General features: G+C 44.9%; 1 protein-coding gene across 1 annotated transcript; it reads right to left on the bottom strand.

The window, feature by feature from the left end:
* Positions 1–646: 646 nt before the first annotated feature.
* On the bottom strand, positions 647–27,992 carry galnt2 (UDP-N-acetyl-alpha-D-galactosamine:polypeptide N-acetylgalactosaminyltransferase 2). Its single transcript, XM_068757100.1, has 16 exons — positions 27,897–27,992; positions 12,219–12,303; positions 9,274–9,427; positions 8,652–8,750; positions 8,480–8,547; positions 8,331–8,396; positions 8,097–8,218; positions 6,884–6,971; positions 5,908–5,995; positions 5,418–5,521; positions 4,438–4,564; positions 3,117–3,209; positions 2,523–2,606; positions 2,175–2,301; positions 1,263–1,382; positions 647–1,166 (listed from the first exon to the last, which is right to left on the bottom strand). Exons 1-16 carry the CDS (start codon positions 27,990–27,992, stop codon positions 1,011–1,013), a joined length of 1,677 nt encoding a protein of 558 aa, XP_068613201.1. The 3' UTR covers positions 647–1,010.

Genomic DNA, 27,992 nt, shown 5'->3' with positions numbered 1-27,992 from the left:
TTTCCCCCCCAAAGTGAACAAAAAAGACAGATGGAGATGTTTACCTGGTATCATTTCTTTAAAGACATAATGGTTTAGAAGTGAAGAATGCTGTAGCAGCCAGTGCAACAGCCTGAAGACAAACAGTAAATCCTGAGGGTGGGCTTCAAGACACTTCCTGGCTTCAGGAACTGCACTTGCGACCAAACGGGTGTAAGGCCCCATTCAACTTAGAGAAACTGCTCCTCAAACCTTCTTCCCCTCCTGCAAGACTCAGTCTGCAGGTAAACACTCTAGGAAACAAAGAAGCACAAACTGCTGCCTTTCATCCACCCTCCTTTCTCTGTCCAATCCTGTAAACTATTGAGAGTCACATGAGAGGAAAAGCTCAGAGGATCAAGTCCATTTCCTCCCTTCACATCGTTCTGCGTCGATGCCTCACCAGAAACCAGAGTCTGTGTGGTTAGACGGAGAGAGAGCATCAGAACGGAACACCGACATCCAATTCTTTCCAGCGCGAAAAAAACAGAAAAAGAAGAAAAACAAAAAAAACTCCCAGGAACCTCCGGAGCAAGAAATAAAAAATACATTAATACAAATAATTATTAAGTAAAACATCAGAAATCCAATTTCACCGGCATTTAAGAAAGTAAAAGAACGGAACGATTCACTCATCATCTGCATCTGGAACCATCAATGAAAAACACTGAGGTATGTATTTTTGGATGGAAAGCCTCTTCATTGCTTTTATCCTCACCAAGTCCACCAAACACAGCCCGGTGCCTTTGTACGCCATCACGGTCTACAAGCCCCTCCCCCCAATGGCCGGGGCTCCTGTTTATTTTTTTTGAGGAGCGGTGAGCTGGGGGAGAGGTGTATAGACGGGACTGACTACTATCTCTGAGGAGGATCCAACGATCTCTAAAGTCTTGTCTTTGTCCTCGAGTCTATTTCCATCTCTTGATCCGGTCCTCAGAGTCGGTTGCATCCATATCCAATAAGCAACGCCGCCCGGGGTCGGCAGCAGCCCCTTATGATTGTAGATTGAGGGTGAACTTCCACTGCTGGTTGAGGTTCAGGTTGCAGACCTCCACAGTGAGGCCGCCCATCCTCGCACTGCGGCTGTCCAGACAGAGGTTACTGCCCACGTGACGAAGCTTCGAGTTGGACTCGATCTGCTCCCATTTCTGGCAACACACAAAAAAAATATAGAACATAATATGGAGCTTGCAAAATGATCCGAGGCACGCTGAATAAAGCAAGCACGTCCGAGCAGGGCGTACCTGTCTGCTGTCATTGTCTCGACAGGCCTGCAGCTTGATGAGGGTCCCGGCCGCTCTGTCCACCACAGTCAGACACAAGTCCATGTGCTTGACCGACTTATCCTTGGTCAGGGCCCACTCCTGTAAAATAACATGCAAATGTAAAACCGCTCCACCTCAGCATGCCCACGGAATCGGGTTGGAGATATTCAGAGCGAGAAGTTGACCATCAGCGCTGTGTTTGTTTTTATGACGTAATACAGATAAATAGTTGTTTTGTTTTTTCTTTCTATGATTATCTAAGTTTGAGTGGTGGCGTCAGCACAGGGCCTTCCAGACATCCCTCTAACCAGCGGCAATGTCCACCCCCTCCTGGGGAATCCCGAGGCCTTTCCAGACTAGGTGAGATATGGAATCCCTCCTGCGAGATCCGAGTCTAGCCCGGGGTCTTCCCTCGCTTCCCAAGCAAGCAGAGGGACCCAGGAGGGACCCGGACCAGATCGTCAAATAACATCGCCTGGCTTCTCCTTACGCAAAGGCGCAGCAGCTCTCGTTCAAAGTCCTGGATGTCTAAACGGAGGAAAATCATTTCTGTAGATTGTATCCATGACCTCGTTCTTTGGGCCATTAGGTTTGGAACGTAGATCAAGAGCTTTCGTTTCACCAGGATGGTCTGAAACACTTTCATTACTGCTGATCCTGCACTAATCTGCTGTCCTGCTCATAACACAAGAAGACTTTCCTTCGCCTGAGGCATTAACCCGCCTCTCACCAAAAGGGAGAAATCCCCTGAATTGTGATTGGTTTGAGTGACTCATTCACCTCCTAATTGGATTTACACCGTCCATCTGCACATTGCCTTTGTGCTCTCGCCACCCAGTGCCACCCAGGTGAGGACAAGCTGACCTGTGTGTGTCGGCGCAGTGACTCTACCTGGTTTCCCCCAGCGTTGTGGCACTCGTAAACGCCCACAACGCCATCAGCAAAATGGCCCAGGGTGTCCAGGCAGTTTCCTCCCTGCTGCAAAGCTCCAAAGGCTATGTCCTGGTGATCTGGGACTCTAAGCACAGTGTGTTCAGATTGAATACCGGTACTTAGATTTATGAAGCTCTGACCGAGACCATGCAAGTGACAAATTGCAAACCTATCAAATCACACTCAATGAGCTTCTTAAGTCCTAGTAAGAATTCAAATGTCACGTTTTCCAACAAGTAATGCTACGACATAATATTATATCCTGTGCACCCATTCGGGTTCCATTAAAGGCCATAATTTTCTCACCGCAGCTCAGGGTAGACGTTCTCCAGGTACCACTTGAACGGCTGGCAGCCGATTCTCTTCTTCATCTCCAAACGGCTCTGGATGCTGAGAGACACAATGACACACCAAGAAAATTAGAGGTTTGATCCATTGTGGCTTCCGAGGCATTTCCTGACGTTGAACGGCTTGTGGTTCTTACGCTGCACTTTGTACAGACAGACAGCAGAGGGAAAGAACACACGAGGCAGCATGCTTGGGAGGGGGATGAATGTAACATGATGAACGGGAACTATTAATGTCTGCAAAAAATGCTGAGGTGTCAATCCATCAGACAAGCATCAGCATCCATCCCTTTCACGGAGCTTTGCTATTTGCTAATTGCTCCAATCCCCAAGTCCCCTTTGTGTCTGTCTTGTTCTTTGTTGACGTATGTCTCCATCTTTATCAGATCAAATCGGGCAGTGACCTCATTTCCTCCTTTAAGCCTCATTAAGGGTCACATTCATCACCAAATTCCTTCATGGCTGAGATGCCAATCAATGGCAGCCTGATCAATATGACCAAAATGTTTTTCTTTATGGCCTAGCTGCATTCTGAAGAGCTGACGGTACTTACTTTCCGTACGGTACATTCCTCGCTGAGGGGACGGCTGCGTAATAGAAGTTTTTATACTCGTCCATCCACACCTCTGCTGCTCTCCTTGTGTTCCTGAGACCGGAGGGAAGAAAGTGAAGGAAGGGTGAAATCAAACGGGAGGAACTGGTTCTGTGTCGTGACTGAGACACGGCACCAAAATGATAAAACACTCTCCTACGCCAAGTTTCGCCTACTTTTCTACAGCCAAATAAGGGATCCAAGTGCTTAAAGACAAATGTGAGGATGTTAATTTATCCAGATACTGTATTCATTGTCAAGCACAAACAAAAGTCCAACGGAATCTTGGATATTTCCATTTTGTCCTGGTAAACACAGGACGGTCAGACCCTGTGTCAGCGAGCAGACAGTTAAGGACAACTCACTCGCGTATCCTCTTTCTGCTGTTCAAACTCTGCCACCTCGGGGACAGGAAGGAAGCGACAGGGAGCCTTTTCATTGGTCACAAACAACTAAAATATGTCTCGTGTTGACAGGTACAGAACAAATGTGCTTTAGTTAAGCCTCCATTACCAGACGCCTGTAACAGAGGACTCGAAACCAGCAGCAGCATCCTCTGAAGACTCCAAATAACTACTTTCAGAAAATCCTTGTTCTAGATTGATCCACCAGCAACTTCACAGACAAAACACGCATTAGACAGAAGTCCGGAGGAGCTTTTCACCATTCAGCATCACACATTATACCTGAAGTACCAGAACAATTCACACAGTGGATCATAAAAATTGGTAGAACAGGTTCTGTCTGGCAGCCTCAGGATCCATCAGCTGCAGAAACAGGCAGCTTCATTCAGACTGAAGCAGATACAAAGCGCCAAAAGGAGCATTTTAAAGTTGACACAGAGCACATCGGCCCTGTTCATTAATAAATGATATCTTTATTTGTTGGAAAAGTCGGTGCAGATTCTTTTCAGCGTTCAGACATGGCAGCGTGCGCCACAGGAGAATCCTCAGCTGAATCCGCCTCAGAGCAAAGCTCTGCAGCGGCTCGATCCGAAGCCGCGGCTGTTCTGAAATCTTTTCTTTCACGGTTTCCAACTCGGGGTTCTTTTACAGTTTATAAGCATCAAGATGTCGAATCGTTTTCCTCATTCGTTTCCAGATTTACATTTTCAGCTGATTTAGTTTAATTAATCTGAGGGATCAAAAACGTCATCAAAAGTTTCATGGATCAGAAATAATGGGTGCAGCAAGAGCTTAGATCTGATGGATGGAAGCTGAATGGTTAGTAAATGATCGCTCCTTTCAGTGTGTGTGTGTGTGTGTGTGTGTGTGTGTGTTACCTCGCAAACACAGTCCCACTGCCCCCAGGGAAGGTGTATGGATGTTGCTTTCTGAAAACATGGCCAACTCTGCTGCAGGGGATGATTTCGAGACTTCCGCCACACTGCCACACCCGAAATGAGATTTCTGACATGCACACACACACACACAACATCATAAGTCATCAAACATGACTTTCCCCACATTTTCGTTTACATTTTATATACTTCTAGAAAGTGCACAATATGACTTTTGCTGAGGTTAACTCCGGGCATCTAGACCTCGCTGTTTCCAATGTGTTGACATTCATGTTTTTTTTGGGTCATGTTTTCTCTTCCACATTGCTTGCACTTGCTTCGGTGTTTCGGTGAGCAGAGGAGAGACGCCGGATCCGCTGTGTCAACCCGGATGTGAATCGTTGTTGTTTCAGAGAAGCATGAATCACTCGGTTTATTCTCAACCACTCCCCAACTGCATTCACACAAAGACCCCAGCGAGACACAGATGCAGTTTGTCAGTGAACTGTTGGTAAATAACCTCTATTTCTGTCTCCTCTTTCTGTCTGCAGTGCATAATTCAGATGTAACATGTTAATTACAGAACCTCAGCGGTGCTGCCGGCGTGACGAGAGCTCAGACGGCAGATCTCTGGTATTCATTTGATCTAAATCTCACGAGGATAAGAACACTTGAATTTCTTTAAGCATCACAGTGTTCCCTGTGCCATCCAGAGGTCAAAGGTCGGAGAATGAGACAGTTGAGGTGCGCAACAAGTTACCGTGTGAAAGTCCAACGGCCATAAATGTGGTGACCACCAACCCTAACCCTGACACTTCACGCTCTTAATCACACTGTCCTCTTTATCTCGTGTTGTTGACCTGTCCAAACCTTCAGTTCCTTCCATTGGCGAGTCACATGTCATCTCCTAACCACCATCATCCACTTGCAGTGCTTCGACTGAGACTCTACTGAACTTGCATTTGTATCAAAGTGACACTCACCCAGGTTTTCTCCTCCCCATACATCCATCATCATGTCATACTTTCCCAGCAGCTCAAAGTAGTCCTTATCCATGACAAATAGACCTCCTGCTATCATCGGAGTCCTGCGTGGATGGAGGGACAAAGACGGCGCAGGAATGGATCAGTGGTTGGTCGAAACTCCCGAACTAAGACGCGTCAGCGTTGTACGATCGACGGAGGGGATTCATTAGGGGTTTTGTTTTAGGGCAGAACAATTATCCGGTTAAATAAAAACAGGCCACACTGGCAATAAACAGACATAAATACTGCTCTCACGCACTGGTGGAGGTTAAAAATGTCAGCCTTCTGGGACGAGATGTGGAGGAAATCACAATATTTCTATGACAACAGTCAACAAACAAGGCATCTATGGAAGAAAATAGAAGTTGAACCAAAGCAAAGAAGGTGACAAATTCTATCGCGTCGTCTTTGTGCACCACGATTCAGGCTTTTGGAGTTTCTTCCTTACTTTATGGGGGCGATCGGGTTGCCTTGTCTGGCTCGTCTCTGATCCAGAGTCATGTAATCCCATTTAAAGACCAAATTCCAGTCAAAACCTGACAACAGAAGAACACACACAGATTAATTTGGTACATGTCTGTATGAACTTGTGATTCATCAGGGTCCAAATCTTAAACCTGATCGTATGTCGTCCTATGCCAGAAAGCATATGATGGAATAGAACTCAGCGGAAAATACTCCGGGTACATGATAAACGCTTCAGATGCTTCATTTCCAGTTGCTAACTGGGCCTGCCTGCTGGGATGTGCTGAGCAGGCAGTGTGCAGTTTATCTGCAGAGCCCTTTAACTAAAAACGGCTGCCTGCTGCGGTAGACATTGGTATTAGGAGAGGAGCAGGCAAAAAATACAAATAAAAATACAATCGTTACAGTAAAGTGGGTCCATTAAACTAAATGATGAGCTGAAACACAGAGGAGAATAAGGCATGCTGCAGAGTCAGGTGGAAATGATCTGTGGATTCATCAATTTAGGGAGTAAATAAATACCCAACAACCTTTTTTGTTGTTGTGCATCTCGACAAGTGGTTTAAGATAATAATATGTCCTCCTTAAGTTGCCTGGGCCAGCATTGATATCGCTCATCCTTCAAACAAATGTAAAATGTATACTTACTATATACCAGTACACACTCGGCTATTTTAGAACAGGATTGAGAATGGCTGATAAACTACTTGTAGCTTTTAGATTGAACATGGGAGGCACAAGATTTGTTGAAGCACTGGAGGCGTGTCTGAAAATAGCAACGAGCTAATGAAAGGGCACACTGGGTGCCAAAGCATCCATTAAAACACAGCATTGTCAATGCATTCTAATGGAAGTGTCTAAAGATACGACTAACACACAGTCTCGATGCTGAGCTACACTCACTGGCCCCGTGCAGGACATCATGTGAGCTCAAATACACGTGTACTCGTGTACCGTACCTCCTTTCAGATCAGCCGAGGCGCCAACATACTGGAAGTTGTCCATGTTGATAACATCAATGATTGGAGAAACTACTCTGGTCTTGTCCTAAAGGGGAAAGCCAGAGACAAAGTACTGAATCAGAAGGTATTTGTTGGCCCCAGACAAAATTAGAATTAGAATAAAGGGAAATGTGGTTCATTAATAAATATGCGCCACGTGTCTGTTTAAACAAAAAGACCAAAGTGCTTTATAAAGCTGCAAGCGCCTCACAGACGCTCACGCTCGCCTCAGCGCCAGTGAGTCATGTTTTCTCTCCTACATTTAGTGTAGCACTGTCTTTATAAATGGCAGTCTGATCAAATCCTGAGCACAGCCTGAAACGAATTCGGAAAAAGGATTTCTCAAATGGCGGAATGAGGAGAACATTAGGAAGCTTCCAGGTACAGAGTGAGTTTGTTTGTTTGGAGTCGAGAGATGAAAGTTTCACCCTGGCAGGCTGCGTTTTTATTCCACTTTTATTTGAGTAGTTTATCATTCAGATGTGCGACTGAAGAAAAGCAGTACATTTCTCTGACACTGAAATGTTTTAGATTTGCATCCAGGCATTTTATTCACTTGGGAATGGACAAATCACCACGTTTGGGAAAATCAGATGCAGCATCAGACCATTTTAAGTCCAATTGGATGAATATTTAAAGAACACGGTCGGTTTTACTCAGCGTCCCGCTTCACTCTGAGACTCCATTTAATCAAGAAGCAAGTTGCACGCTGTTAATGTGCACTAGAGTTCAGTTAAGGATTGTCATGTTTATGCTCGGAGTGATTCAGAAATGAGGAAAAAAACCTTTGACATTTCCTCCTTAAATAAAACACATCAGGGTTTTTTTGGAATTGCACAATAAGACAATTATTCTCTCACTGAGAATAAGTCCGTGCTCTTTTTAGCAGCAAATAAAAAAATGGCTGATCATCAAATCCAAACATGACTGTTTTATTGATGCCATGTGCTGCTGGGATTCACCTGATGGTTAATATAACCAACAATGTCATCTAAAACCGAACTGGTTGCAATAAATCACGAGCAATATAAAAAAATGAAACGATTTACCGAGAAAGAATGAGCATAAACTCGTACTACACGAATCTTGCGTGCAAACACGTGCTGCTCTTTTATCATTTTGTTGTTGGACTTGTTCATCTTTTGCGTCGTTTGTGTGCACGCCTGTTTACCTCAGCCACTCTCTCCAGTAAGGGCTCCAGCCAGTGGTCGTTACATTCACAGTGAGAGTCTAAGAAGGTGAGAACTGGTGCCGTGGCAGCATCTGCACCACGAACCCGTGAACGCATCAGTCCTGAGGCAGACCAAGAGAAGGAAATCACATCTTAGCTCCAAACAGACGGGCTAAAGCCCAAACCACAAACATGAGACAGAGATTACATTAAATGTCCTCCATTTCTAATTACCTTCTCTGCGGTCGTTTCTCAAGACACGCACTTTTTCAATTTTCGCCAGCAGGGCTCCATCCTCGGCTGAAACACACAGAACATGCCACACCGATGACATCACACACACACATCACCTTTAAACACTGATCAGCGCTGCTATTACTCACGGTTATCACTGTAGTCGTCAACAATAATGATCTCTTTGACCAAGTGAGGAGGACTTTTCTTCAAAACACTGAAAAGAGAGCAAGACGTTCAAAAAATGACAGATTAAAAAAAGAACTCCGTTCTGCAGCTCTAAACAGAGTTTTCAGGCGTTTCAACACGCCCTGGACTTACCTCACCACAGTCCGCAGCAAAGCAGAGCGAGCTTCATTGTGGAAGGTGATGACAATGCTGGAGGCCGGCAAGTCTGACTTCCATTGTTTATGTCTGCAGCTACACACAGAAAAACAATACAGACACCCATCAGGAAGAAAGTAATGCAGGATAACAAAAACATCATTTTCACCATGTGCGCAAATGCACACTAGCCACAAACACTCCTACATAAATGCACCGTTGAACTGTGAGCTGCTACTAAAACATATTATTCGATTAAATGGCATCAGATTTTGCACCATGTTTTAATTTTTGACTGCTCCATTTATTAAGAGAACAATCAAGAGAAGTAGATGCGATTCGTGTTGTGGGCAGAGCAGACGATGAACATTGAGCGTCCGCTCTGCTCCTACTTCCTGGTTTCATCAGATTAATCAAAATAGGGTTTCAAAAGATGTTATCCAGCCCTGTGGCCAATTACCGTAGTCACACAGACAGAAAACAAAGCAACAGCAACAGTGCACACACACACACACACACACACACACAATCCCTGCACATTCAAAATGCAACAGCCAAGAAGGACACAATGTTATCAGTCGATGCGGTAATGAGGCTTCCAGTCATGAAGGATACGTACTGGTCATGTCTCGTGTCGGGCACTGCTCTGTCCATACGGAGTTTATCGCTCTCCACCTGGTTGAACTTGTTCTTGGCATACGGATCCTGACCCGGTCGGACCACTGTGGCTCCAACATACAGGTCCTGGTCAAAATCCTGCCAGCGCACCTTACCTGGACACAAACAGCCACAAAACCAATGAGCATCCATAAAAGCATAAAGGTAGGTAGGATTCACTATACTGTTTGTACTATTCACCACTATAGTGGTTTACCTGAACCCAAGGGAGGAAAAAATAAAGAAAGGTGGAGTTATTTCTGAATCCAAAAGTAAAATTCAGCTTCTAAAAGCCCTGCATGCTATTCTGGGAAAAGCAAACAGTGAGTTGGATGGAGAAATGGATGGATGGAACAAGGCAGCTTTAGTCTTGCATCGGTGTATGTTATGATGAGCAAACTGGCTGGAAAGCATATTTACTTCTCATCATCTAATCCACCAGAGAGCACTCTGCATGCCCAACCTTGAATTAGAAAAACATTCTGCATGAGAATCTGGAGAAATGTTGTCTTCCCAACAACAAAAAACAAACACTGCAAACATGTTTGAACATCGACGAGACATCCAACAATATGCCTCAGGAATGAATGGGATTATAGAAATGGGAACATTTTATTGATGGAGCGACCTTGCTGACGCAGGAGTCCGTTACGTCTGACACGAAGGACGCCTCTCTGCATTAGGCTGCTTGCTAGAGATGGACGTCGCCGCGGCAACAAGGAATAATGGGCATGAGATTTATTCCCATCAAGCACCCAGACAGTGAATACCTCTGCCTGTCATTAAATCCTGAACAGTTGAAGAATGGCTTCAAGGCTATATCAAAGTATAATCTTCATTGACGTGTCATTGCGCCCGGCGTGGAACATGCACTACGATGACGTCGCCACGATGGAGCCGCTTTACTCATGAAGTTATATTTAGGAACCAACTCATTCCCTTACCCTGGAATTTGGTTTCTACATTTTGGAATCATGGGTTTATGATCAGTAGCTTCTGAGACAGCAACAGAAACATGACATATCATTTCCTGCCTTTCACAGATACAGATAAATTCCATTTTTGTAGCGTTTCTAACCCGCTCTCTGACCTCATGCATAGCGCGCCACTCAAAATAGAACTTTTTTTTTTTTTTTTTTTTTAATTGGAAAAGGTGTTCACTTCTAGTGGACTTCTTTCCCACGTTATGTGTGTCAGTCTCCACAGGATTCAAGCTGAACATTAATTAACAACAAAATGAGCAGTGACTTCATCCCGCAGTGACATCACGAGCACAGCCCTCTGTTTAACCATTTATCGGTGATGACTGAGGCACACAAACAAGGGTGCAGCTGCTATGCTAATGACTTGTGTTTGCCATATGGCAATTTGAAATTGCACTCATCTCAGTATGGATGCATGTGTGCGTGACTGACACACACACACACACTGATCATCAGGCTCAGCTTCTCTACACACACTGCTGCTGCGTGTGTCGCAGTGTGTGATGTCCTTGCTGATACCTCCGTTTAGTCGCAGCAAGTAATTAATGCAGTGAAATTTATTTCATCTTCCCCGTCGTTTTTTTAGCTCAGATGGCGAAAAGCATCCCTCTTGCAAACTCTGCTTCAGACCTTGTGCTTTGTTTTTTTTTCCTGAATGTTGAACTTGTTAAAATTAGATTTAAATGTTGCCTTCCTCACTGGAAAACCCATCGAAATTTTCCTAATACGCACTGTCAGGTCTCTTTAGCCGGTACAGCCACAGCGACTGTGCAGCCTCTGGGTCTGGACTAGGGAACCGTCGCTTTCACCAGTTTTCACTTCTCTCTCTGCCTTGATTCACTGAGCTGCTTCCTGCCGCCGCTGAGACCGTTTGTTGCAGCATTTTCTAGAAATCCCTTTAAGCCATCTATTTTTCCCCACCTGATGAAAAGTGGCAGGTAGGACTTGAACTCAGAACCACTCCCTTGATCTGCACTAAACCATGAAACCCATCATCTACCAGCTCAGAACACTGAAGCACAATGTTCTCACACACACACACAGTTATAGGTTTGTGCTTATCTAACAAACCCACAGGAGACTTTGATGGCTATTTAAAAAAAAAGTCAGGACTAAATGACCCTTATTATTATTATTATTATTGATTCATCAATAATAACAGACAAACTCTCAGGTTTTAGCTACTTTCTCTTCCCTCACCTTTCCCATCACATTTAGTCCTCATTTTCACATGACTTCTGCATCTCCTTCCTCCGAGTGTTGTTGTCAGTGTGTTTTGGGTGACATTGTGAAACACCGGCACCATTTTAATCGCATTAAGTCACCTTGAATTTGACCTCTCATCCATATTGGATGCTACTGATGGATCTGATTGAAGGGGGTGTCTTTAAAGGTCCCAATGCTCAGGAAGAAGGGGCGCCTGCTTTGAGTCAAAGCTGCTGACACCAAGTAGGGAGCCTGACTGCTGATGCACAGTCGGGTCCGTGTGTACGATTACACTCTTTGTAGCTTGTAGTGTTTACGCTTTCCGTGTGGTTGTTTAAATACGGCAAGCTCAGGGTGGATGTTTGTGTTCCGATGGTACAAAACTACAACACAGTGTTGCCACATGTCAAACCGGCTTTGGTTTTGGGATCATACTCTGGAATACGTTCCCGATACATGACCGCGGTGCACAGAATCTGCCACGCATGTGTGCTCCAGCTGGAATGAGTTTGGTCGTGAATCTTAATTTAGTACAAACACAACCACTAACAATGAGGTATTTAAATTTAACACAAAGTTGATCCCGTGGAAGACTCTGGTGCAAACCGAACAACCAAACCAGAGGAAGCTCACACTTCCTCATCGGTGTAATAAACACAATCGTTTGCAGGGACTCGTGAAATCATGGCCCGCTGTGTTTGTTAGTGAAGTTTCCTACCTGGCGGCAGAGTCTCTATGCTGTGAGACTTGTCATCAGAGTTGTGGCCTCTCCGACTTGAGAAGTCACTGGAGCCCCAATCATCCTGAAACACACACACACACACACACAAAGTCGTGAATACAATGAGTGCCATCACTCATTAACTGAAGGAACATAATTACATTTTGCGTGACTCGACTTGCTTGCATCGTCTCTTAGCCTTGGCTGCTTAATCTCATAATAAGGATGAGCACGCTGACCACAGTGAAGGATAGTATGTTTCTATACCTCCTAATGCACGTTCAGTATATCCTATATACGTGCACTACACCGTTCAGCTCAGCCTGCAGCCTTAATTTACTCCAGTCAGAAAAAAATACGATGCATTCTGAGCACTTAAACCTTTAAATCAAATTCAGAGTAACACAGGCAGTCTGGTAGGTTTGAAACCATTTAGACAACAGGATGTACAGCAAACGTGATTGATTACATTTGCATGAGATCAAAACTGTCCCCTGGCAAAGCACTCTGCGATAAATCAATTTTTACATGTTTCACTCCACTCCATCGCCAACAATAAACTTCATCAGTGCTCGATGAACCACGATCATATCATGCAGTCGCCATTTACACTGCTCAAAGGACAGACATGACAAAGCAAGTCCACTTTGTGTCCATCTTTATAAGCAATAAAATCAATGCACCAAGCAATTAGCACCATACTCTGTCCAAACCTTTGCCCATAATTAAAGAAAATATTGTCCAACGGTCATCATTGCTCTCTAGTTCCTGTTCACCTTCAGCCTCTTCAACATGATCTATTGATCTGCTGTCATCGTTGCCAACAGACAATGACTGCAATGTGCAAGATAACAAAAGAAAGTTAATGTTTTTAAACACCTGCGGGCAGTGCTAATGTGCACTCTATTCTCCTACACCCAGCATGAACAAAAGCAGCGCCTTGAAACTGAAGTGGCTTTTACCCATCATTAAAACTGACTCCTGCCTGTGTGAAAATGTCTTCCACATTATAAAGGCCAATATTAGAAAAGGCTCAGTGTGGTGCAGCCTTTATTCATTAGTAGGCAGACCCGTGTTCGATGAGTCACCGCGGCCTCTGAGCCAAAAGGACTGTCTAAAGCAGATCATCGGAATGTGTTGCTTCAGTTAAATAAAACGTTTCTGTTTAAATCGTCTGTCTCTTTGTCTTATTTTTGTTGTTGCACTCTGAAACCACTCCGATGGTGATTTAACACATTTATTATCATGTTATGTTCCTTACTGGATCAATCTATGATATCAAAGTCAGGAAGTAAAAAAGAAAACAACTTTCACAGAGTTCGAAAATTACTGCTCTAACTTGAGGCTCTCTTCGTGTGATTTTTTCCCCACTCAGGAATATTTTTGTCTAAATCTTTCCAGCACCATTTCTTCCATTGTACATACTTCCAAACTCGCGACGTTCTGCCAGGAGGTTTATGATGGGTGTTAAACTGAGCTGTTTGCAATTTGCATTTAATTAGTTAGTAGACATTTGAATGACAGACAGTTGCCTTGAACAAAAAAGTCACTGTAAAAGCCCAAAAGGAGATCACGGACAGCCTGCTGAAAATCTACTAGTTTACTGCAGAGTGTTTAGGACCCCAAATAAAGTCAGGGACTGCGTCCCTGGATCGCTCCTCTTGTGCTTTGTCTCGATTATGCAGATTTACAGCATAATCATAAATGTGAATCACATGTTGATTGTATTAAATATAATTACAGGAGGTACCGGTAATTGAACCTTAAGCACTGAGAAATATCAAATACCTACTGTACCTTGTCTTCACTGCAGAATTGTTAATAAATAAAATATTTAAACAGATGAGGCAAACAAGATGGTAGAAGGGGGGGGGGGGGGGGGGGGGACATGGAGCTTAAGACAAAAAAATAATAAGTTCATATAGTAGATAAAGCCCAATGCTCAGCTGCATGTGTGCAGACCGGAACACCCCCCGTTCTATTTAAGGGAACTGCAGTCTTTTTCAAATGCACCAATTATTGAGAGATGATGAGCATTATACCCACAATGCATTACTTGAAGAACTAGTACGCTTGACTTATCAACAAATGATTGCAATAAATCTGCCTCAGCACCGATTGAAACATGATTTAAAAGGCAAAGCAAAGAGCAGATGCCGGCGGAGCCATCTTCATAACTCACATCAGACGAATGGCCTTAAGCTGTTGGTGGAAACAGCCCAGATCTACAGATCTTCTAAATGAAAACAGGGCTGCATGAAACTATTCACACAGAAATACCACCTCAGTGAAGCCGCTACAGGCAGACATGCTATAAACAGCATTAAAGCTGTGTTTGAGTGACAGTAAACGCCTCTCAATAAAACCCTTATTCTAATCGATCAGTCTCATACATTGTGCATCACACATTCTGACTCCAAATTAAAGAAAGATGAGGTCATATTAAAATCTAAACCCCATCAGTACCGTCCTGTAAGTTAGACGTTCCGTCTGCACGGCACGATTCTGGAATGACAGCCCGTCATCGGCCCAGTGGGATGTAATTAGGGATGGATATGGAAAACCGGTTCTGGTTGAGAACAGCTTCCCAGTGTTTCAATTCCTTGGAATCATTTGCTATTTTTTAAAAATCTGTATGCTAAATATGAATTACAGGCACTGCATAGCCCATTAGCTTAGCATAAAGCCTGGAGCTAACCTTGCATAAATAGTCAATGATGCTACACGCTCAAACTAATCCTCCTCTCCGGACGAACACAACCAGATGATGTCATTAATGAACGGCAGTCACAGAAATCGTGATGGAAATGAGGCATTTCTGTTTCTACACAGATGAAGAGAAGTGATTGAGGCAATTATACAAAAATAATGATGATTAGAACGCCGCAGTTTTCAGTTTCTGCTCCTTTCTACTAGAAATCCCACTCATTTGACTGCTTTCCTCCTTTTTATACAAGTTGGACATTAAGGAATTGTTAAAGACATTTATAGCCAGCTTCACCCTCTTCCTCAGCAGCATCTCCTCATCTCCCTCTTCTGCTGCCTGCGTCAACCCTGGCAGCAGTTTTCTTAGGCAGCCATCTGACAGATGGTCATGAGACCAACCCACACTGGACTTCAAAGAACACACACACACACACACACACGCAAAGTCATGTACACAAAGTAAAAATCTGATTATGTCAAGCTCAATATGATCAGTGAGAAGAATTCCACAAAATAGCATACGCTTCATTAAGAGAAGAAAACACTGATTAACATTTGAAATTATTTCACACTGGATATAAAAAATTTTTTTAGCCTTGGGACGTGCGTTGAAGGATCTCATTCCACATGCGGTGGCAAAGACTTGCCATTCATTATTTCTACATGTTGTGACTTTGTGATGCCGCTAAACTGGGTGACAGGATATTACACACGACAAGCACAAACTGCACGCCAAAGTGGGCGAGGCTAAACAACTAGGAGCGGAGCTCCTCTTCACTCCTCCATCCAGGCAGCGTCCAAAAGACATCAAAACGCCCATCAGCGGACGGCAAAAACACGAGGGCGTCATTCAATTTGAAATCCATGGAAAACAAACGTGTTAACAGCAAGATTCCAGAACCCATACTGGTCTATTTCGAGTTATTTCATACCGATGAATTGAATTTTTAGGAGCAATTACCAGACCTCTTAACCCTTTTTAATCTCTGTACGTGGAGCACAGCAGAGTGTTCACACCTGCTTCTCCGATAATGAGATGGGCTGCAGGCCCCGACAGACCAAGCATGCCTCTATGCAAACATGTGTGAGGCTGTCAACTCACATTAGGACACAAGTGTGTCCGCATGGTTGTGTGTGTGTGCGTGTGTGTGTGTGTGTGTATGAGCCAGTCTTGATCGAGCCTCTAAAAGTCGTCGTATAATCTGCAGTAATCTGATCACAACCACTAATAGATTATCTCAGACAGGAGCCAGGAGCTCACAGATGCAGAGTACCCCGAGGCACGGCATGATCCCACACAGGAATATGCGAACACACTTACTGTCGTCTAGTTCTGGCAAACGAAGATGAACACAATTCATTTAAATCCTACTCGAGAGAAAAGTTTTTCACGGTGCCAATCCAGATTAAATCCAACATCTGAAACAAAATGCTGTAAATTTACACTGTGAACTGAATTCATCATAACATCTCCCTAAGACACAACAGGACAGCAAATCCAGCATCCAGCGTTCATTGTTAATGGTACACGACAGAGAGGCAACACATCCCACAACGCGTCCCACAACGCGTCCCACAACGCGTCCCGCAACGCGTCCCGCGTCAGAAGTGTGTCCAAAATGCCTTCTCTGCTTCAGAAACGCTCAGGAGGCTCAAACGGTGTCCCTACCGATAAAAGAGATGGAGAAGAAGAGGGGAATGACAGAATGCCATGGTGGCACCCCCCGCCGTTCTGTATAAATACCATGAGGGCATAATGGGGGGGGGTTGAGGTTGGGTGAGTCTCAAGCATCCGAAACCAACCGAGCTCCACCGCCATGTAAACAGGAAGGTAAATTACATGTGAACCGTCGCACGGCTCTGTTTTACATCAAGCCTCTTTTACTCATGGACAGCCTGTCCAGAATTTAAAATCAAACACTTGGGGGGCCATGGCATGCGGAGGATGGCGTCCTCTGCCCCCGTGCCGTGGCCGCGAGTTTGATTCTCTCTCCCGGCCCTTTGCCGCCTGTTAACCCCACACTCATCCCCCCCATTTCCTAACACATGGTCTCGGCTCTTCTGTCTAATGAACACGGAATTGTTCAAGATAATGGATAGACTGAAAAAAAACTCCACAATGTCGTGACTAAAGGCCTGGAAGAAGAGCTCGTGACTTCAACCAACCCAGAAGCTCCTTCAGTTATTCAGCTGAAAATTCAGACTGCACAAAGCAACCTGTGACAAGTCTCACCAGGGTGTGTGCGTGTGTGCGTGTGTGCGTGTGTGCGTGTGTGTGTGTGAGAAAGAGAGACTTGTGGGTCCGTGATTGCTGAATGGAGCAATTGTGTGTGCCCTTCTTCAAACCCCATCGGCATCCCACACACACACTTCCTTCTTAAATTAGACCACACATACGCAAACACACACACACACACACACACACACACACACACACAACCAACTACTCATCTCCAGTTTTAGCAGAAGAAATGATGAATCGGCGGCTGATGAATCGGCACAAATGAAGCTGTGAGTTTAGGTGTTTAAACCGACATCCAGGAGCAAACGTTCACCATGACAACACAACTGAAGCGTTAAGAAGAAGTTAAAGACTGTGGGTGGATGACAAGCAGAGAATGTCCTCGCTCGAGCTGAAGCGATTAGTTTCGCCTTGCTTGATAACCAACTGATTGATTAAGCCACTTTCTTTCGAAGCTTTATGGGAGGATGTGGTGACTGCATGCGATTTGGGAACATTAGAAAGACAACATGAGCAACAAGAAGATGCTTGACGAAGTCAGTTTGCATAATTGGGCATTATGCAATTGTGAGGGCAATTTTTTTTCCTAATCTTTCAACATTTCATGGACCAAATGATTCATTCGTTAGTTTTCCAGACCGCTTTAACCGAAACACAGGTGTTGCTGGAGCCTATCCCAGCTCTGTCTACAGGCGAGAGGCGGGGCACACCCTGGACAAGCCGCCAGTTAATCGTAGGACCACACAGAGATAGAGGGCCGTCAACAGACTTGCTGGGGCCCGGGACAAGCAGGAACCATATGGGACAACAAATTCATTCAACGGCAATAGGGAATGAAAATCTGACACACAGGCTAACAAAAAAAAGAAACCCTCTTTTTATAGAAGTCGTTTGTGCTTGCCGGCAAAGATGATTGATCATTGTGAAAGCTCCTGATTGCTGCTGCGTATCGGAATTCATTTGAACAAATGACTCCTGCTAATAAGCAACTTCAGATTCAAGTTTCAGAAAGGAGAGGAGGAGAGAGACGTTGTGGGTGAGGGATGTGGCTGGGAAAGCGATCGAGCGAAAAGCCGAATCCTTCAAGAGCGTCAGCAGAGGGGGGGGGGGGGGGGGGGGGGTAGGCCAGGGAGAAGGGGCGCACTGGGTGGGGATGTTAAAAACCCAATTCAGTTGTACTAACTCTTTCATCAACGCTTGCTTCCTCCCTTTTCTTTAACCACACCCTCTCTTCCACCCGGCCTTCTTTGATACCCCTCCTCCTTCCTGCTAACAGTAAATGATTGCCTGCCCCCCCCCTCCTCGGCCACAGCAATGGTCTGTGATTACAACCATGAAAAAGAACCCTTCTCGCTTTATGACGATCTGCACATCTGGGTGAGGCTTCGTTACGCCGTTTATTACATCAATACGATTGTGGTTTGAGAATGTGGGCGAGCTGCTGGTAAAAAAAACAAAACAAAGCAGAAAGGTTTCGAAAATAATTGGTGCAATTTCGATGTTAAAACTAGGCTAAGAATGTCAATGTTGCAGGAACGAAAGTGTAACACAGCAGGTTTTACTTCATTCAAGGATGTGTGTGTGTGTGTGTGTGTGCGTGTGCGTGTGCGTGTGCGTGTGCGTGTGCGTGTTGTTGGAACAGGACGGATCTATACCAGTCTATTCATATTTTCTTTCCCATATAAGGGATTTCTTTTAACCAACAGGAGTGCGTTTTCATGGGGATATGAGCAGTATTGCGTGTGTGTGTGTGTTTTATATACAGAACTATGTTGTCGTGTGTTTGTACTGCATAAATGTGATAACACAACAGTTAAGTTACACTTTGCCCCACACTAATAAAAAGTATCTTTACACATTTTTCCATGTTATCCACACACACACACACACACACACACACACACACACACACACGTGATTAAATGAAGCACATACCCAGGAGCTGGATTCCCACTTCCACCGGTCATGTATTAATGGATGCTGACACGCTCCGGTTCGGACAGAAAGCAGACTCGTTCTGTCTTTGGCTCGGCACCAGTAACATTCTCTGAAAGTATTGAGGCAGCTTTTCTGTCAGTCGTTACACAACGCTGCGGACTGAGTGCCTAATGACATCAGCAGCTTAAATTAGATGGGTGTTCCAACATTAATGTATTATGCAAATGTCAGGACGGTTGAAGCCTGCTCCGTGGTGTCCTGAATAAATTAAGACTTGGAATCTAAAGGGACGTTACGCGAAACCTTAAAACATTAAACTTTTTATAAACATTGGCATTACGAGGGAAAACGGCTTCCAGAGTGTCATCTTTTGAAAACCGCCACATGAACAGGCCCCAAATGACGATGTCTCTCGGCTGGCCTGGGAACGCCTTGGGAACGCCTTGGGAATGCCTTGGGCAGCCGCTGCTGCACTTAAACACGGTTGGATCGATTATTCACAGCCAGGGTGGGACGCTGAACCTTTGACATGTTGTTAATGCGCAGAAACACTATGAAGATTGACGAAGAAGAGCGTGAAGATCCAACAAAGCACAACTACTCCAGCTGGAGCGAGTCTGGCCTTCAGCACCTGCATTAAAACGGGTTGCATCCGACTTGTTCTGGCTTCCACTGTGACAGAAGAACCAGAGAACAGCACGCAGCACCAGGTGTGAAAAAAAAAAAGATTATAAACCGACCAAAGCTGTTTTTAGTTATTCTAAGCCCCGTGTTGTCAGGTTACGACACAATCAAAACCTCTCCACCCCCCACTGAGCTGAAAGCAGAGGCAAATCAAACCTACCTCTTAAGGCCAAAAGGCAGAGAACAACAGGAAATGCAAACGTTCTGATACGCCCCGTCTGTAGGTGTTTTCTAGAGCTGCACATCTGTGATTGATTTGGTGGCTTCCTCATCAGCAACCGAGGTGGCCAAGTAAATATCTGACCTTCATCAAAATGCCAAAACTACAAGTGGAAAAATAAAATCACCTCTTTGCAGTATCAGTACATGATTGTACACAAACCAGACAGGTCTTCACTCTGAATGAAAGATGCTGCCTGACTGAGGGGAACAAGCACGACAAGACACAGATACAAGATCATCTCTGAACAAATGACCTCATGTTAAGGTCATCCCACTTGCTGCTACTGTTAACCATGAACGGCAAGTCCATTATGACTAAAAGAGGCAAACTGACCTCCTCTAACAAGAATTGGAGGAGGTCATGTGATTGTCGCAAAATATCTCGAGACTTTTGTTGATGGATTTTGGTGAAGTTATGTGTGGAGATGAAGATGAAGTCGAGCGACAACTATTCACCTGTCACAGATTAAAATGAAGCTCCTTTCCATGTCTCTGAATCTGCACCATCTTACCTACATACACCTGCACCATGACTCAATGCATGTTGGCCCCCACCAAATACATATTCTAACCTCCCAAATCCAGATTATAATGCAGATCTGGATCAAATCCTGCACAGTTGTGAAAAACTGAGTTATTCTTTCTTATGTACTTTTTTTTTAAATATTGACTTAATGATTAACATTGATGAAATTAGCAAAATGCTAAAAACAAAAAAAACACGTCTTTGCCATCCCACAGATGCACTCAAAATATAATAGACTCTTCCTTGGCTCATGATTTACACCTACAAAAACAGGAGCCTAAATGTATCACTAGCATCTTAGTGGTTAGTGCTGTCGCCTCACAGCAAGAAGGTGGCGGGTTCAAATCCTAGTGCAAAACCCTGTCTGCGTGGGTTTGCTCCGGGTTCTGCAATTTAGGTGAATTGATTACCGTAGTGAATGGGTCTCTGTGTGGCGACGTGTCCGAGGTGTATCCTGCCTCTTGCCCATAGCAAGCTGATATAGGCTCCAGCAACCCCCCCCCCCCATGACCCGCCAAGTGGAAAAGCAGCAAGAAAATGGATGGACGGCTCTAAGAGCTCTCGCTGTCCATTAAAAAGTGTAACTCGTCGATCTCTTGTTGGTGGACCTTCTGATCCAGAATTTGACGGGAAAGCTAAAATCCTGGGAATAAATGATGCCACAGGAACAAAGAGGAGAATATAAAAGTAAGCATAAATAAATACAAAATAAACTGCCGGCAGGGCTAGTAGGCCCTATTCCTGGAACTGATGGGTATAGCAGCTTATTTGCAGTAACAGAGAATTTCCGCCCATAAATCATAGAAGGTACATGAACTCATGCAATTACAACTGGCACGGGCAGCAGAGTGCTGAGGAAACACAATACAGATGATGAACCTCTGCCAGCAGGAGCCGGCGTTTCTGTCGAAATGGAGGGTTTGTGTTAAAATAGAGGCATCATTTACAAAGTTACAGGGAATGCATGCGGCGCTGATCCAACAACAGGCCGCTTGTTGACACGAGATGACGGAGCTTCACGGCCTTGTGAGTCATTTGTTTGTAAGTGCAGCCCCCCCTCTCTCTATGCGATCCATCCAGGTCAGACACAGACACTGAACTTGGGTGTCAGGGATGAGCGGGAAAAAATAATTCCTGTCTCACCCACTTGAGCAACAAGTTGGTATACGGACGGACGGACGGATAGACGGACACAGGATAGTCTGAGCCACAAACGACACGGCGAAAGGGGAGAACGTGTGCGTAACTGTGCCTGCACGCACGCACACACACACAGTTTGCTAATTATCCATCTAATGCCTTTTCCATGCATTGTGTCGTGACCCTTCATGTACAAAATAACGCATGTGAGGCGCCAACAGGCTGTCAGACTGAAGAAAGCCGGTCTCAGCTTTTCAGTATCCTGGATTCTTCGTTATAAAAAACAACTAACTGTCAGAGTGAGTCAGCTCCTCTGCTTCCTATTTCAACACAGCCCAAACGTGAAGTCTTCCAGCTAATTCTTTGCTGCTGGTGACCATGAACGCTCGAAGCTTTACTGTGAGGACTACACCAGGGTTAAACGATCTCGATAAAGAGACACCCGTCGATTGCAGTCCTATAAAACAAAGTCTTATGGCTCCATCACTTCCTGGTCTAAGGTCCTGTTCAGCGTATCAGCGCTAACTGCACACGCTTTAAACCACAAGAATCAACCGAGGACACGTGTGAGAGACCAAGTACATCACTGACAGTCACACACAGTTGTGTGTTTTCTCTTAGGGACATTTTACTGGGCGAGTGAACACAAACGCTGGTTCATTATTGAATGGCCATGATGCGATAGAGGGTGAGAAATTAACACCTCCCACAAGGCGAGGGTTGAAGAATCGATCTGCCCACCCGCTTGGTACATCGCCAGAGATTTGGACATTTCCTCCACTTTAAAAAGGAAAGGAAAACAGCTTTTGTTGAGTCACTGCTGAAGTGCTCATAAATCATATTTCATGGAACAGATCAAGTCGATTCCTTTCCTCACAAAACTCATTGACTGATTAACTAAATCCATGTTACATGCTGGCCGCTCTCCACTCCAGGAGGTAAGGAACTCCCTGAAATCCCCTTTGAGGACGTTCTCCTTTGGAGGTCGCTGCCAGCTGCCATAAGCAACTTTTTTGACACCTTCCAGTTATGCATTGTCCCGTACAAAACTTCACACCCGTCCTCTTTAACCCCCTGGAGTGCCCGGTCCTTTGGTGCAGATGTTGATCCGGTGCCGTTGCCTCCGCTCCATGTAAATCCTGACTTCATGACATGAAACCAGTTGATTTGAAAAGCAGCAAAAGAATACATAAAAAATATTTTTCTTATAATCTGTTCTCAAATATTATCCTTAGAAGCATGACACATTCCAGTAGCAGTGACTGGAAGGGCACCAACTTGTGTCTGTTGCAATCCAATGCACAAGTCCTTGATTTATTTGAATGTCCTTCCAGCAAATCCCTATCAGGCCTATTTGAATACGTTACCCTGATAACAGGACAAAGATTATTACGGACAAGCCTGAAGCCAATGTTCTAACGCATAACAGAAAAGAAAACCCAATCTTCGAAACGCTTTCAGTTCAGCTCTGGTTCAATGAACAATAAATGTCACTTTCATCTTTTTGCTCAATGCGTGTTGTCTGTCAGGGAAGAAAATCCTCAGAAGACAATATTCAATATTCTTGAACACTCTCAGATGCAACATGATGTTGTGTTTAACCAGGAGGAGCCTAACAATGACCGACTAGTGAGGATAAAAGAGGATAATGATGGCTTGACAATAACAGAGTATATTAACGGCTATTTTTGTGGCGTTCAAACCTGAACTATTCATCGCCTTGGCGATGCCTGACGTTTTCATCTTCACAGCTGTCTTGTTTGTTCCTGCAGCCAGTCAGTTATTGGCTTTCCAGGCCGGCAGGTCAGCAACAGCTGACTGGTGGAAAAAAGAGATGCCAAATCTGACACACATTCTCCCATTTGGGATTCAGTCTCTGTTTTTTCATCCCTATTTTCCACCGGTCATCATAAAGTCTTTTTTTAACGGCGTGCAAATGACACTAAATTAACTGACCATTTGCCATTTCCTACCAACGACATTGGTTACAAAAATGACACTTTCAAAAAGAATAAATGCATTCAACAGTATTTTTACTTTTAGATACTTTTATTTTAAAGTCATTGAGTTGATTGAAATAACTTTTTTAATGTTTCCAGTCAACCCGTACAAACGCTTTGCTTCCAAAAGCAGCATAGAAGATGTCGTACTGCGCTTTATTGCAAAAGCTGCTCGTGCCAGGAAAAAAGGGTTTTCAAAGAGTCGCCAACAATCAATCAGCACGTCATCAACACCTGTATAAAAGATGTCCTGAGAAGAAGGCAATGCTTTCAGCCTCATACGTCATACTTCATTCATACTTCTGCCGGCGGGGGATATAATACAAGGCCAAACACAAAACACACATCACAAATATGTATAATGAGAGACAGATGTGATGGCAAAGCCTGAGTTTCTGGCGAACGCGGACAGGAGGAAGCCGAGCACCTCGAGCTGCAGATAATAGGCATGAATGTAATGTCATTCAAGCGTTCATCAGATCCATGTGCGCTCCTCTACACTCTCAGTGCGCGAGTTACTGTGGCAACACTGCTTTCACACCATGCGTCTACAGTTATTCTTCTCCTGCCTCAATTCTCAGTCAAAGTTGATGGTAACTGAGGATATTGCATAACATATTTCTGCTGACCTACACTTTTTATGAAGGAGACACATAACGCAGTTTGAACTGAATGTTAAATCTTCATATATGCATTGGTTTGCAGATGATGCAACTATATTTATCAATGAAACGAGGTGGAGCCACACAAAATACTTCACTTCAATCATGAGTCAAGGACATTAAATCCAGACTCCAGTATAACCTGGTATTTGTGTCTCCGTAATTCAGACGAAACTTAATTTATTGTGCCGGGGCCCTAAAAATCTCTGAAACACATCATCTAATTCCATAAACTATCAGGATGGCATGACCTCGGCTTAACCGTGAACAATCAGAGTTACTTTTAATGAAGATATATATTTCAACTCCAACACACATTTTTAAACCAATTAATTAAATTCAGGTACATTGTGTCCAAAAAAAAAAAACGAGAACAAAATTAGTCCATGAATTTGCTATTTCCAGGCTGGATTATTGTAATTCCCTGTTATCAGGCCATCCTAAAAAGTCTCTAGATGATCTCGCTTATCCAGAATGCTGCTGTACATGTAATGACGAGAACTGCCAATATTCACGCAGTAAAATGTAAAAGTCCTTCTCACATACATAATTTCTGTCTCTTCTCGTCCTCCACCCAACCGGTCAAAGGCTGACCCACCCAGTCAGGAGGACGTGCTCTGTTGCGATATCAGGCTGGACAATGAAAACGTACTCGACTTATCTTTAAAGAAACCCTCACTGCTTACCACTCGGATTACACACCCATTAGCATCCATTTACAGTTTGCAACATCTGATAACTTTCTTAAAGGGTGTGTGTGTGGCTCAGTAGCAGCCTCCTCTTTGTCCCACTTGGCTCCCCCCTCTTCCACTGCTGATCAGCAGAAGAGCAGACTCAACCGTCGGTCGTTCTCCAGAGCTGGCAGAAAAAAATGTGTTCAACAAGGAAGACTTCAACGAGGCGTCCTGGTGAGCAGGCTCATGTATACAGCGTAACCCCCCCCCCCCCCCTCCCCCAGTGTGCAGCAGCACAGCGAGATAAACGCTTGGACCGAGTCTCGCTGGGCCGTCTCCTGAGAGGTTTCAAACTAAAACTACACACGGCATTAACCTTTTATAAAGAACTTATGGGGCATTTATTGCAAAGATAAGATATGCAAATATATTTCTAAATCTGGATGGTCTGAATTCATTCAGTTTTAGAACCACCAAAATGAGATTGATGTTGATGGGAAAGTAAAGGTCACGCAAGCCTCGCCTAATCTTAAAGTCTGTGTACTTGATGTCACTAAACCCGAGGAAAGTTCAAGAACGCTCAACGTGTACTCGAGAGAAAATGAAAGACAAACTTTGATAGCGGTGCCGCTCGGAATTTATGATCTAAGATATGATCAGGAGCATTTTGACCTCCAAAGGCAAACTAACATTTCTGTCCTTTTTTTATTGCCTGGACCAAAGAAAACACTGTGATCTGTTAAAGGCACGGCTCCTATGTTGAGCGGTGGTTTTAAATCGCCATCCAGAGTCTGATGAGGAGGGGGGGGGCAGTCTTCTAAAAAGGGTTTGGTAGTTTTTCAGTGCGTTCTAGCTTAAGAGCCAGAGTGTTGCAGGTGTATGGAGGCTCAAGAAGTGGACATCAGCCGGCACAGAGCTGCTGCTCTCTGTATTCACTACAGGCCTTCCAAGCAGCGATGACACAAAGCTGGATGCAGGCTCTATCCTCAAACAGTATGATGCAGGGACTTGAAAGCGCGGCACATCATTTTTGAACGTTTCGGATTTTCTCTGCAGCATTTAAAAATCGTCTCCAGACATCTGCAAGTCGCTGTTATCCCCGATTACTGAGCGTAACTGCGCATACTTGTGAATCACACTTTGAACCAAGGAGAAGCAACTGTACTTTGAATTAGATCACTCAATTCTTTTGCATGTCACCAATCTGCTGCCAAAAGAGCAGAAGTTAAAGTGCCAGGAAACACCGAGAAACATCCAATTAAATTCTAAGGAGCCGGTGATTATCGGTGCAGCACGATCGGGTCACGTTCAAACCGGCTGAAGTGTTGCAGAAGCGCCGGCCCGTCAATGAATTTGGAGGATAAGTAATGCGTTTAACGCTGCGTTACTCTCGACGGCAGCAGTTCTGCAGCGAAACAACGACACAGATAAAACCTAAAGGAAAGTCCAAACGCGAAGCCGTCGCCAGTTACGCCATCGTATTAAATCCTACTTGGCTGGTCAACAACAACAGTCGTTCCAGCTGTTTAGCCTAAATAGCTACAATGACACTAATATGACATGCTCCGTGGGGTAACACAAACCTTCACACAGGCTACACTGGAATATTAAGACATTCTTAATAGACCAGAATGTCTCATTTATTACCCCTCAGTGTTCTCCGGCCTTAGAACGGATACGAGGGATGCAATACCACCGTGGAGACGCGGCTTTTGAATGTGCCGCAGCCCCCCCTCTGTTTGAACCGATTCATCACTGGGAGGACAGCCCCCCCCCCCGGGTGTAGAGAATAATCAGGTCCTATATTAATCCGTCTGTAATCACACTCCACAGAAAGGTGTTTGTCATTGGAGTTTCCCTTTGAGTTCCCCCCCCCGTTGACTTAGAATCCACACAAGACACACAGAAGTCTACTTCCATAGAGAGCTATCAGCTTAATGGAAAAGTAAAAGGGCTGCTCTGGTTGGTTGGAGCAAAGCAAACAAAGACAGATAGGACAAAAGACAGGTGTAATGCACACGGACGTGCACACGGACGTTCACACACACACACACACACACACACACTTTCCTTGAGTCTCACAAATGAAATATCATTGCATGTAGAGACCTGGTGCGTCAGGAAGGGAAGCCCAGACTCCATATACACGATTTAAGCAACGACTGCTGCACGGAGGTATTCATGAGAAGATTTATGAAAAGGGCTGCAGCTTAGACCGATGATAAAAGCGGAAGAACGGCTTTCTTCCATCCCACCACGTCAGAGCAGCACATTCAGTCCTGGGGAGGAAAACCCAAACAGAACGGCATCACCGTCCTCGCTCTGCAGCGTGCAAAAAAGTGTTTCTTCTGTTATAAAACAAACCAACTGATCTAGAGAAGGGAGAGGGGGGGGGGGATCAATTATTGATCATGGTTTGATCCGGGAGGGGTTTCTATGGCAGCAACCGATGTGGGCAGACATCCCAGTGACCCGCCGGAACAGCAGCTTGCGCTGACGTGCTCCACAGCCCCCCCCCCCCCCCCCCGCGGAAACCAGGCCAGCCACCTCATATCGATAACAACCAATCACTTTATCCCGGCGCTGTCACGCGTGGAGTTTGACACGCCACGCGGCGTGGACGTGCTTTGCTTCCGCCGCTCCAGGGAGGCGCGCACCCCCCCCTCCCGATCCACGCTCATCTCCTGCCCACTGACACGAGCAGGCCCCTGCATCACGTTCCTCAAAGCGTCGGCGAAGCCCCCCGACAAGAGGCACCCGTCAGCGGCAACACGCACCGCACCGCTCCGCCTTCGCTTTGTCCTGCGGGAAACACGCGCGGGCGGGAAGCAGCCAGGAAGCAGGCAGGAAACAGGCAGGAAGCAGGCAGGAAGCAGCCTACCTTCCGACCCAACGCCGTCCCCGAGTAGAAGTAGTAGGCGACCCCCAGGAGCCAGAGCACGGCGAAGCACAGCAGGATCCTGGACTTCCTCCGCAT

This window comes from Brachionichthys hirsutus, chromosome 1 (genome assembly GCF_040956055.1).
Source record: "Brachionichthys hirsutus isolate HB-005 chromosome 1, CSIRO-AGI_Bhir_v1, whole genome shotgun sequence".
Lineage (NCBI taxonomy): Eukaryota > Metazoa > Chordata > Actinopteri > Lophiiformes > Brachionichthyidae > Brachionichthys > Brachionichthys hirsutus.
This window is presented reverse-complemented; position numbering and strand designations above follow the sequence as displayed.